This window comes from Papio anubis, chromosome 9 (genome assembly GCF_008728515.1).
Source record: "Papio anubis isolate 15944 chromosome 9, Panubis1.0, whole genome shotgun sequence".
Taxonomy (NCBI): Eukaryota; Metazoa; Chordata; class Mammalia; order Primates; family Cercopithecidae; genus Papio; species Papio anubis.
Genome location: NC_044984.1, coordinates 8,877,722 through 8,890,380, shown reverse-complemented (window position 1 = coordinate 8,890,380; position 12,659 = coordinate 8,877,722). Strand labels below are relative to the sequence as shown.

General features: G+C 39.8%; 1 protein-coding gene across 9 annotated transcripts in view; it reads right to left on the bottom strand.

Annotated features, from left to right (window-relative positions):
* The window catches only part of CLEC1A (C-type lectin domain family 1 member A), a 45,247-nt gene that overhangs the window by 20,792 nt on the left and 11,796 nt on the right, over positions 1-12,659 (bottom strand). For 3 of the 9 annotated variants that reach the window (XM_021922040.2, XM_021922038.2, XM_021922039.2), the window contains exon 1: positions 2,169-2,261. Coding sequence is in view for 5 of the 9 variants with exons in the window: in XM_031650249.1 (XP_031506109.1) it covers positions 8,225-8,339 (115 nt within the window). In the remaining 4 variants the exon portion in view is untranslated. Of the gene's footprint in view, positions 1-2,168; positions 2,262-8,224; positions 9,962-12,659 lie in introns of those variants that run through there. The other 6 variants (XM_031650249.1, XM_003905976.5, XM_031650248.1 and 3 more) reach the window with 4 other exon arrangements.

The window sequence follows — 12,659 nt, the reverse complement described above, 5'->3', positions numbered from 1 at the left end:
GATTTATATGAAACATTATTTCCAAATGGGGAATGCTAACTAGTAAAGAATATAGAAATAGACAATATGATTACTATCCTCTGGAACTTACAATCTAGTAGGGAAAATAAGTTAAAGTCTCAGAGTAGACATACTGATGTATTTTTAAATGTGAATCTTATTTCTTAGCAATCATCTCCTTTATAAATAGCTCTCATTACATTTGGAATAAAATCCGAATCACTTTTCACAGATTGCTCCTTTAAAAAAAAAAAATGGCAATTTTATTATGCTACTTCCCTACTTAAAAACTTCAAAAGCTTTATTGCACTTAAAATTAGATCCTACATTAGTCTTATTGAGACCTTCCTTAGCTCTTTCATCCCTTTCTGAACTATTTTCCTCTCATTCACATGTACTACTCACAATGGCCTTCCGTTTAATCCTTGATCTGATCAAGCTCGACCCTAAGTACCTTGTATCAGCCCCACTTCTGCCTCTGCATTAATTTCAGTTTCAATGGCACATCCTTGGAGGAGGTCCATGAGTCCATCTCTAGCATATCACTCACCCTGTACTAGGTAATATTTTCATGACTTTTGTTTCTTTTTGCCTGTCTCCTTTCTCTCCATTTAACATTCCATTAAAACAATGATCTTGTCTATCTTGTCCACCAGTGTATTCCCACTACTGAAAGTAGTGCCTGGGACATAAGGGCTGAGTAAATCTTTGACAGTTTAAATAATTGAAAAATGAAATTATAAAAAATTAATATGACTTAAACTAAGTTTTAAAGAGATAGTTGGGTCCTCCAAAGTTAAGCTTACAGGGTTTTCGTTTGTTTGTTTGTTTGTTTGTTTTTCTGTAGTCCATTGACTTCTCAGCAACATCTATGTCAGCAGAAAACAGACTCAGCTAAATATATCTCCCAGCCATGGTGGTATCTATACACTGACTTTTGTGAGATTATATCATGAACAAATCTCAGGGAGATTTGCTTCCTCCTGTTTCCTTCAGTTAACTGAGCTATGTGATTTAGTCTTGGTTTTTCTGGAAAAGGATGGTTTTCTCATGGTATTGACTGTAAAAGTATTTCAGATCAGCAGAACATAAAAAAAAAAGATTAGAGGCAGAATATAGTTCGGGTGAATCATCCTCTCCAAAACCTTGTATTTGTAAACTTCCATACAGTCCAAGAAAGTTAATCATATGGATATTTCTAGATTCCACAGTTAAAAGTGCTTATGTGAGCTCATCACCATGGTGATTTTATTTTTCCACATACCTCTTATTACCATTAAATATATTGTATATCTTTGTTACTTCATTTAGCTTATATCTGTCTTACTCCAGGAAAAATTAAGCTCTTTCTTGGAAAATATCTATTTAGCCATTATTGTAACCCAGTTCCTAGTGCAGTAGTTGAAATAAGCTCAATTAAATTTAAATAAATGAATGAATAGGTCCATTATATGCAAATATCTGTGTTATATGCCTACCTACCCCTACTCAAACATAGTTACATTAATACACATCTCAAAGTCATAATAATTTTAAAAATCCTGTTACTTCTTATAATTAATATTTGACCGAAATTAAAAATAAGAGGTAAAGGAGAAGAAGAACTATGACAGTCAACCAACTTATTTATCTCTTTTTTTTTTTTTTTTTTTTTTTTTGAGACAGAGTCTCGCTTAGTCGCCCAGGCTGGAGTGCAGTGGCGCGATCTCGGCTCACTGCAAGCTCCGCCTCCCGGGTTCACACCATTCTCCTGCCTCAGCCTCCCGAGTAGCTGGGACTACAGGCGCCCGCGGCCTCGCCCGGCTAATTTTTTGCATTTTTAGTAGAGACGGGGTTTCACCGTGTTAGCCAGGATGGTCTCGATCTCCTGACCTCGTGATCCGCCCGCCTCGGCCTCCCAAAGTGCTGGGATTACAGGCGTGAGCCACCGCGCCCGGCCTTTTATCTCTTTATAAATCTGTTTTCCGCCAGGCATGGTGGCTGAGGCCTGTAATCTCATCACTTTGGAATCCTCCCAACTGAAGCAAGAGGATTGCTTTGGGCCAGGAGTTCGAGACCAGCCTGAGCAACATAGTGAGATCCCATCTCTACAAAAGATAGCAGCATAGTGAGACCCCATCCCCATCTCTATAAAAGTTTTAAAATTCATCAGCCATGTTGGCACACACCTGTAGTCACAGCTACTCAGAAGGCTGAGGTGGGAGGATTGCTTGAGCCCGGGAGGTCAAGGCTGCAGTGAGTCGTGATCGTGCCACTCTACTCCAGCCTGGGTGACAGAGCAAGATCTTCTCTCAAAAGTAGTGATGAAATGAAATGAAATGAAATAAATCTGCTTTCCCTTGCATAATATCGAGGACACGGGAGGTGTTGTTTTTCTGCCCAAAGGACCAAAAAGAGTGAACTTAAATTCCTTCTGTGAAGTGATGGCCTGGACTTTAGAAATCAGAACATCTTTCAATGATAATTATATTCATGAAAAGAAAAAAAAAATACAGGATCCTTCCTAAGATTGCCTCTAGCTCAGAAAAAATAAAAGAAGTATAATAGGCTTTAAAAGATTTTTAAAAATCTCTTCTAAGAAATCCTCTTTCTCTGATCAAATTTTCCCATTTTGAAATTTTTCTTCTCTCTTCCCATCTCCCTCTTGCTCTCTCACTTTCTCTCTCTCTTTTTCAATATTCTCCATCCAATCATTCTATATAAAGACATGGATAAACACAATTCCTGGGTAGTTCATCTTCCACGAAACCGAGCTCCCATGACAGAAAGTCCATGAAGTTGAAAGTTTCACTTTTTCTTTTTCTTTGATGCTATTTTTCCTTCTAGATGTTTTTCTTCTAACTATGAGTCTAATGTTTCTCAGTTTTATTCCAAGTGCTCCTAATCATACTGAAGTCTCTCTCCAGGGATCACCCTCACCCTAACACGAGAAAGATTTTCACAAAAATAAGATGCCTGGGAGGTCGCTTGAGTTTGGCTTGGCTTTATTGTGGTTTTATTTTTTGGAAGAGAACCCCTTTGCTCTCTCCTGAGGCATATTTAGAAAGGGGTGTGGATAGGCCAAGGAATGATATAAACATCCCTAAGAATAATAAGATATATATAGAAAAAAAAAACCTTTCCTGTATCCTCTTAGTATAACCATAGTATAACAGGCCTTTGTGCTAGGGTCAAATTTGGGATACCAATTACTGTGTAATTATATGAAACTTTGTGGGTGGAGAGTTGTCAAACTGAACCAGTTACCCTTCATCAGGCATCAGGAGAGAAAATTTTGTTTTCCACCCAAGAAACTAAGCTGACATTACCATATACAGTCTATTAGTATACTTATGAATGCAAAAGGTCTTAAAAGCTGGAGGAGACACCGAGAGTTTAAATAATGTGCACGTTACAAACTAGTTGCAGAGCTAGGATTAAATCATTATGCTTAACGCTATACTTTGCACACTTTTCCGTGAGCCAGTCAGGAGTCACGGAGACATGGGGGCAAAACTGGTGGCAATGTACACAATATTTCAGAAAGCACTTTTTGATCCCTTTGTATTTTGAAATGTAAATGTCTCTGTTTCCTTAATCCTCACATGTAGTGCATAGGAAACCTCATAGGGGTCTGAGTTCATGGGTTGAGTCTGCTTTTCTGTGTTCATGTAAATGCAGGTTTCTTTTCTCTTATGAATCTATTTCAAATATTGCTATTTTCATACTCTCTAAATGAAAATGTGTGTTATCCTTCCTATTATTTGAAAAAAGTATATATCTAAGAACATATGAGCTATTTCTAGAATATCATTGAGGTTCCAATTCACAGTATTTAGAAACTTAATTATATTTTTCCTCTTTAGTAAAATTTAGGTGATGCAATTTTATATCCCCATCAACAGACACTATTTACTGAAATATAATTCAAAAACAACATTACCATTAATGATAATTGCTCAAATTTCTTGAGTTACAGAGAAAAATGTCTTATATGAATGTTCTCATCTAGCCTCACAAACAACCCCTATAAGGTAGATATTATTATCTCATTTTACAGGTAGGGAACTGAGGCCTAGCGGGTTTAGACAGCTTATTCAGGAACACACAGCTACTATTAGTAATAGTTACTAATGAACTATTAGTAACTCCCCAGGATTGTGTTTCTCCATGTCTTTATATAGAATGATTGGATGGAGAATATTGAAAAACAGGGAGAGAGAAATAGTTACTAATAGTAACTATAAATGTGTTCTAGATACACTTTATTTCATTGGAAGCAACCTTTGCAAAAATTCAATTACCAAGGAGTCACTGAAGTTGCCTAACTTTGCACAGCTAGTAAGTAATAGAGCTACCCAAGCAGACTGATTCCAGAGCTGGACATTTTCAATCATCTTCCTATCCTCCCAACACATCTCAGATCAATATTTGTACATGGCAGTGCATCTGGAATCATAGAACGACAGCAGCTTGCAACTTTTCACTTCTACATTATGAAATATCCACTCTACCAGCAAGATGAATTTTGAAAGTAAAATTTAATCACACTTCCTCTCTTCCATAGGAAGAAATATTTCCCAAGGCTCATTCTGTTCTAGTCAGTTTCTTAGTGTGCTGTATCAGGCTCCTCCTAATAGGATCCCATTATACTCGTTAGCCTCATGGGTCCAGATCATGTCACTTCCTCCAGGAACTCGTAAAACTAAACTCAATCAGTAACTCATTCATTCCTATATTGCTTCTGTGGCCTCCAACACTGATTTAACAGCACTAAATGACATTTACTACAACTATTGATTTAGAGCATTCCTTCCACTTCTCTAAGCACCTGAAAAACAGGCTCCTCTAGTACATGCCATAATGTCTTGTCATGAGTAGGTTTGATTTAAAAAGTTCTTGAATCAGTTAACAGTGATTTATGTCGTGACTGTGATGAGAGATTTATGCTGTAATTGAGGAAATAAAACTAAGACACTGGGAAATGCAATAGTACTGTAATTAATGCGAACAAGGGTAAAGAGGAACTTGAATTTATTATTAAATTTTTTAAAATTATTTAACCAAAGTAATTGTTCATTTTATTATGTAACCATCAGTTCATTTTTAAACTATTGCTATCAAAACTAAATATTTTCTTCCTTTTTGATAAATTGTTACTCATTTTTAGTCTTCCTTTTACTTAAACTCTCTGCAGTATTTGTTATTTGTTGTTTTTAAAACTCACAGTCATCATCACTGACTTTTCCAATACTCTTGAATTTATTGTCTCTTCCATTACTCTGATTTTCCATTACTCTTGACTTTATTGTCTCTTGATGCCCTTGATGTCTCTCTCCCAGATTCCTGCTTCTACCACTCTCTGCTGTTCATCCCTAGTAGCTCCTTTTGGAATCTTTCATTCTTCTTGCTCCTAGGTGCTGATATTCCCTCAGATTTTCTCCTTGACACTCTATTCTTCTGTTCATTCATCTTTTCATTTTACATTCCCTCCCTCAGTGATCTCACTCACTCCCATACATTTTAGTTACTATCCATTTGTTTTACTTAATGACTTAGGTACCTCATCTACTTTATTTATTTATTTAATTACTATGCCAGTGATTCCCACAAATATGTGTAGCCCAACCCACATCCTGCATATACAGGTGTCTTTGGACAGCTCCAAATGCATGTCCCTCCTTCTACAGACCCCTTAAACTCAAACTCAGTTCATCACCTTTCCTGTCCCTTCTATAGTTTCTGTCTCAGTTAAACAGCAGTACCATCCACATTACGTCAGACAGAACCTAGTCAACCTACCACCGAGGTCCCTTTCCTTGTCTCCTCACATGTAACCAATCACTGATTATCTAAACTCCATCGCCTCGACATCTTTCATATCTGATTCTTTTTCCTCATTTTTACGATACTGCCTCAGTTCAGGTTCTTTTACTCTTGTACCCGACTAGTGAAAAAATTTGGTATCGGCACATCCAGTTTCATATACTTTCAACCTATCCTTTCCATTGCAGCCTGGAAGGTCTTCCCCAAATGCAAAATTCTGTTTCTCCCTATCTAAATCCTGCATTGACCTCATTTTAGATATTGAATAGAATTAAAATAGATCAGCATGCCCGAAAATCCCTCCTTAACTTGCTAGACTTACCCCTTTGCCAAGTTTCCCTCCTCCAACTCTACACCTATGCCATACATATTGCTTATAGTTCTCTAAAAATACAAAGCTACTGAAAACCTTCATGACTTTCCCTTCGTATATCTCTCTGTCTGTAGTGTTCCCCAGCCTCTCAAACATCCTCACTCCTGATTCCACATTATGTGGAAGATCTTAAAATTAACTCAGCTCCACAGTCGCTCCTCCTGTTAAGCCTTTCCTAAGCTCCTCTACTTAATTAGGTAGACATAACCAAGCTCTCGGCTGTACTGTACATGCTTCTGCCATAACACCTTATTATACGTATTCCTCAGTTGAGAATTGTATTAGACTTTCAATTTCCTTATGAACAGGGACCATATCACATTGGACATTATATCCTCAGTACTAGGATAACATGACCCCAAACATAAGTTTGTGAAAAATATATGAGCTTGTTGTCTTTCATTTTCACTATAGTTGTTATGTCAATTGTTATTGACAAAAGTCTAGAAATTAAATGAATGTGTGTGTGATTTGTATTAATTCTAAAAAATAAAAGTTGCCAGCTCTTAATGGTGTCATATCAGTATGTTGAATCTGAATCCTCCACATTGCCAAAAATTTCTGAGTGATTTCTGCTGTTATTTTTATCAGTGAGGTATATCAGATATGTTTATCTAAGAAATAATTATACTTCTACGATGGCATTCCCCTGAATGTTTGTATTACCATAAAAAGATGAAAACAAGATCTCATATATGTTGCGTAAGATAACTATTTCCAGATGATTTCCTCCAAGACAATTCTTTGTTACAATTCTTTGTAATCTCTACTCCTACTGTTTCAACTTCCATTTCCTACAAAGAAGCTCCCAGATGTTGCAGCTAGTGTTTTATCTTGCTCCACATCCCTCTCCACCCTTCAACCTCAGCAGAACTTATTTGTACATGCTGTTCCTGATTATGCTGATCACTAATCCTTGAGAGACTTCTGGCTCCAGTAAAAGGTGGAAAATGAAGTTATATACAAGCTACTCAAAACCACAGCCCTACAAATGGACTCTTCCTAAGATTTTTTGGAGGAAAACACTTTGTATCCTATTACACATATCCTGTGGCTACAGAAGCCGACATCCCTACTTTGTCACTTAGCTTCATTTCAAAGAGGTTGGAAATCCCCAGTGTCCCTTAACAGCTTACTGGGTAGTTTAGTTTAAAAACAACAACAACAACAAAAGAGCCATATTAGTAGGTCTCAGGTGGAGAGTCATTTAATAAATAGAAAGTGAATGGAGGGTTTAGTAGGAGAAAGGAAGGAAAACTAAAAGTTATTTGATAAAGAAATAAGGAACAGGATCTTTTTTTAAAATTTTTAAAATGTATGTCCAAATTTACAAAGGTGAAGAAAACGATGATATAATCAGAGGGAAAGGACATATTAAAATACAGGCACTGAATGAATGCTAAAATGTGGGATTCCTTTTAACATTCCATTTCTTGAGAATTCCTCAAGTGTTCCTTTCAGCAATTTTGTGTCAGTCTATATCAGTTCAGACAGACATTCAACTATTTTACATAATTTATCATTCTCAGTGCTCACAACCACCTTGTAAAGGAAGTTTTATTACTTCTATTTAATATTAATTCAAATTAACATGAATTAATATACTTAAAGTATTTAAAACACTGCCAGCACATAATGAGCCCTTTATACATGTTTGTGGCCATTAATATTTTATAAATAAAGAATGTGATGCTACCAGGATACTTAAATAACTCATCCAAGGTTACGCAGAAGGAAAGTGGCGTACCTGGGTTAGGACCTAGAACCTAGTCCTGTGTATATTACCATGTGAGTCCTTTTCACTAGAACTGAAGTCATATTTTAGCTTTAGATTGGCTGAGTGGCCCAGGAAATAAAATCCTTCTCTAACTGTGTGAATTATGGAACTGAATAGAACTGGGAGAAAAAAAAAATCACTACTATGTCACAGGACATGGAAATAAAGTTATAAGATAGAAGTTAAATGTACAAATTTCTAGGAGGAATAGCTCATCTCACACATTTCACAAGGGCTCTGGTCTATCTGGACTCCAGGAGACAGGGTACCTGTGCGCCGGGGCTCTGGACGCCGAGCTGTGGCAGACGCTTGAGAATGCAGGCTCATGGTGGTGTCTCCATCATCATCCAGCATGTCCCTCGTGCTGCTGTACTTGGGCTGCATCTGGATTCCTACAGCGGTGAGAGTGAAATATGGTGGGATTGCCCTGGGCCGCCTGGCTACTGTGAGCTCGTTCAGGAAGCAAGGCACTGAAAGGCATTCCTAATGTTCTTTCCCAGCAAGTAGCAGGGGAAGTCTCTGACTGCAGTTCCTGACTGGACAGGCCCAGCCCCTCTGCTGTGAGCTTGTACTCTGAATGCCAAATCAATCAGGCTGAGGGGAAACAGCATGTGTTTTCGGTTTAGGCAGTCTCTGTCTAAACAGTTATCAAAAAGTTGGCCTTTCTCAGGTCTTTTTTGTTTACCTGTTTGCGTTTCTCATGTAACTTCAGTGTAAAGAAGGCAAGAACTTACAATAGCACGGTGTAGCCCTGTGGTTCCTTCAGAGCACGCGGAATAATAATAACTTGGAAGGACACGCATCCTCATTTCTTACCCATCCTTTAGGGAGTCACTTAGTTTAACCTCTCTGTGCCTTTGTGAAAAGAGAAGAGATTATAGGATCTAGCCCCTTCCTTTCTCCAAGAACAGAGTAGTGATCATTCTTAGAGTATCTGAACTTGATGTAACATTTTATAGCACATTTGGTACATTATGATCATGAGGAATTATACATTTTACTGGAAGTAAAAACTTTTAAAACTATTACTAACCACCATGTGGTTTGCAGAAGCCAGTTAGTTTGTGCCTAAATCTCCTAAACTGAGAGGAAAATATTTTAGGTAATGTGAAAAAAATTCTTCCTGAATCAGTACATTAGAATTAGTCTGTTTGCGCTGACCTGCAACAGGATACCTGAGACCAGATAAATTACAAGCAATAGAAATCTATTTCTCAGCATTCCAGAAGCTGGGAAATCTAAGATCAAGGCACTGGCAGGTTTGGATGTCAGGAGAGAGCTGCACTCTCTGTAGTGGAGGAAGGCTATTCTCACGTGGCAGAAAGCAGAAGGACAAGCCAGCCAAATGCTACATGTAGCCTCTTTTATAAAGGTCTTAATACCATCCTCAAGAGAGAAGCCCTCAAGGCCAAACCATCTCTTAAAGGCCCCACCTCTCTCAATACTACCACACTGGCAAGGCCTGAATCGTGCAAGAAACACATTCAAACCATAGTAAGATAGTTATCAGTAACAACCTTGTGGCTTTGGGAGGACAATTAACAATTTGCGTCTGCATTTCCTAAACTGAAAGACAAGAAGATTGTTTTAGATAATGTCTAAAAGTTCTTCCCGAATCTGTACAATAGGCTTATATTACTCTATCAAAACTTTTCCAGATGTTAAGTGATAGATGGGCAAAATCAAACATGCTAAATATAAAGGAGTGTCAGAATGCTCCAGGTGGGGTAGCCAGACCATCTAAAAGATCTATGAGGAAGTGCATATTGTGGATTCACATGTGTTTTAAGCTGTGTGTTGTTCATCAAATTATTCTAAATTTTTTAAAAACAGGATTTTTTTTTTTAGATGACAGATTGGAGGCAGTGTTAGCATGACTCTACCACTTGGAAGGATAAAATAGTGAGTAAAAAACTCTCACTGTGGGCCAGGCATGGTGGCTCACACCTTTAACCCCAGCACTTCGGGAGGCCGAGGTGGGTGGATCACCTGAGGTCAGGAGATGGAGACCAGCCTGACCAACATGGCAAAACCTCGTCTCTACTAAAAATATGAAAATTAGCCAAGTGTGGTGGCGGGTGCCTATAATCCCAGCTACTGGGGAGGCAAGAGGTAGGAGAATCACTTGAACCCAGGAGGCAGAGGTTGCACTGAGCCAAGATCGTGCCACTGCACTCCAGGCTGGGTGACAGAGCGAGACTCCATCTAAAAAATAAAAATAAAAATTCTCACTGTGTACATTTTTCCAAGAAGCAATGCAGGAACTGAACAGGAAAACTGAAAGAATCCATAGACTCTTTGAAAAAAGCAGCAGGTTACATCCCACGCCGTCAGTTAGGTAAAAAACTGTAAGCCCCCAGGGTGTGAGAGGTGAAGAGACTGGCTCCAGGATACAAACCCCCACTGGGGAACCTGAAAGTCCATGCCATGGGGGAAGGCCTTAACCCTTCCCAGCACTGGAACCAATTCAAAGAGCAGTGAGGAACATAAAAGTAACAGCAGCAGCAGGAAGAGGCCTGTGTGTATTCCCAGTCTCCAGCATGAACCAAGGGAAGCTATTCCTTATTACACCTCACAGACAACCTCGTGGAACTCAGCCAACTAGCTCAGCCAGGGGATGCACATTGTAAAAACTCCCAACTGAAATTCACAATATAACCTCAAGAGAAGATGAACTCCCTTGGCCAGAACCAGAAAGATGAGTGGGAAATGTGTTGCAGCCACGAGTGCAGGATCTGGGTGCCAGCTGTGTGGGTGAACAGAGTATGGCATGGCCCGAAAGCCAGCAGTTGCTATCACCATGGCAATTTGGTGTGAGCTCTGAGTGCAGACTGCCTGGAACTTAGCTCACTGCTGCTAGCAGAGTACTGCAGGAGCCAGATCTGCCTTGTCAACTGTGTGAAATCTGGGTTAGGCTTACTGTTGCCTGCTACTCCCCACTCCCTGTGCAAACACATCTCCAACAGGGACCGCTGCTTGCCATGCACATGGTAACTCAGAGTGCAGACCCACCTAACACAGCCCTCATCTGGCTTTGCCCCTCCACCCACCGTGGTAGCTTAATACAAAGGACAGAAACCCTGGGGAGGTTTATAGCCCCATCCATCACCTGAGAAGCCAGACTACCTACCCTGGGCAACATAAGGCAAGCACAAATCCCACTGCTACTACCACACCTGGTACTCTTTTGCAAATGCCACCCAGTAGCTGGAAGGCTACCAACACAGTCCATTACAGCATCTGTAGGTGGAATAACACTGCACTCAGGCAGGACAAAACTACTGTATGACCTCAGCTATTACCACTTCCTGCACCACCCTATCTAACCAGGAGGTCCTGAGTCTATCCACATGACCAGTTTATTACTACTTGAACCAGCATTCAAGAAAGACAACGCACTAAAGTTATCTATAATCAAGGAATCTCACAGAGTCTATGTCACGCCTCTGGCACCCCCATCAGACCTGGTGCTGATACCTGCTGTTGAAAAACTGGAGGACAGGTCATGTCACTGGATCCTTAGCAGACATCTCCCAGCACTAATCTGGAGCCACTGAGTGGCTAGACCCAGAGGAGAAGCAGCACTCATAGTAGTCTGTCTGTCAGGAACTTCTACTCCTACGGAAAGGGAGAGTGCGCCACATCAAGGGAACACCCTGTGTGACCAAAGAATCCAGATGGCAGGTCTTGAGGATTAGATTGTTCCACTGGTGGGAAGTTTCTTTCAATAGAGGCAGAATTGAAGTGCTGGGTTCAGCAGGGAATGTCTACAGCTGTCCCAACAGTCAGACAGCCCTGATGCTTATCAAGGATCTTGGAGAAAGGGACTTCTTACCAACCTCGTCCACCACTGCAGACACAGCTGGGTCTTCTCCCACAAGAGCTCAGCATGGGTGCACCCATAGACAGACTTTCTCGAACACTTCAGGGTGACCGCATCCCCACAGGAGAAGCACCCTCCAGTTTCAGGCTTACATAAGAGGCAGAGTCACAATTGTCTACTTGGAACATTAACATTCCAACAGATGAAAAGAGAGGCCTGTCTGATCTGAATAGCCAGAATGTTGGGACAGGTGTGTGTCTGGGAGATGGATAGCTTCCCTGCTGACCTGACAGGGGAGCCAAGGTGGCTACCACCCTTCCCCTGATAAGACTTCAGTGTGTCTCACTGACAACTCCCCCAGCCCCCTTTGTCAAGGTTGAGACCTCTGCCCACCATTGGGTATTGCATTTACCCACCTTCTTTAGCCACAACTGGTTCCTACCTGGGAACACCTCCACTACTGGCCTGAAGCCTGAACCATCAACCCAGTGAATGAAATACTGGGGAAAAGTAAAAAAGTTTAAAAGTGCATACCACATTGGAATGAGATAAGCTTCCAGAGACAGTAAGTTTGCTCACACACTGAGTACATTACTGCTATGTCTAGCATCTGAGAAAGCCATCATACAAAGTTTCTCTATAACCACGGAAATCATACAGACTTTTCAACCCTAAAAGCACCAAGAACCAAATTAGGCTATAACAAACAATAAACATTAAAGTCAAACCCTTAAGAAGGAAAATAAGAAATAAAATCACACAGTCAAATCAAAAATAAATTTAAGAATAATTAGAAGAAACAGTCTACCCAAATGAGGAAAACTAATTCTGTTAATATGATAAAATAGGGTTCTATAACACCTCCCAAAAGATCACATTAG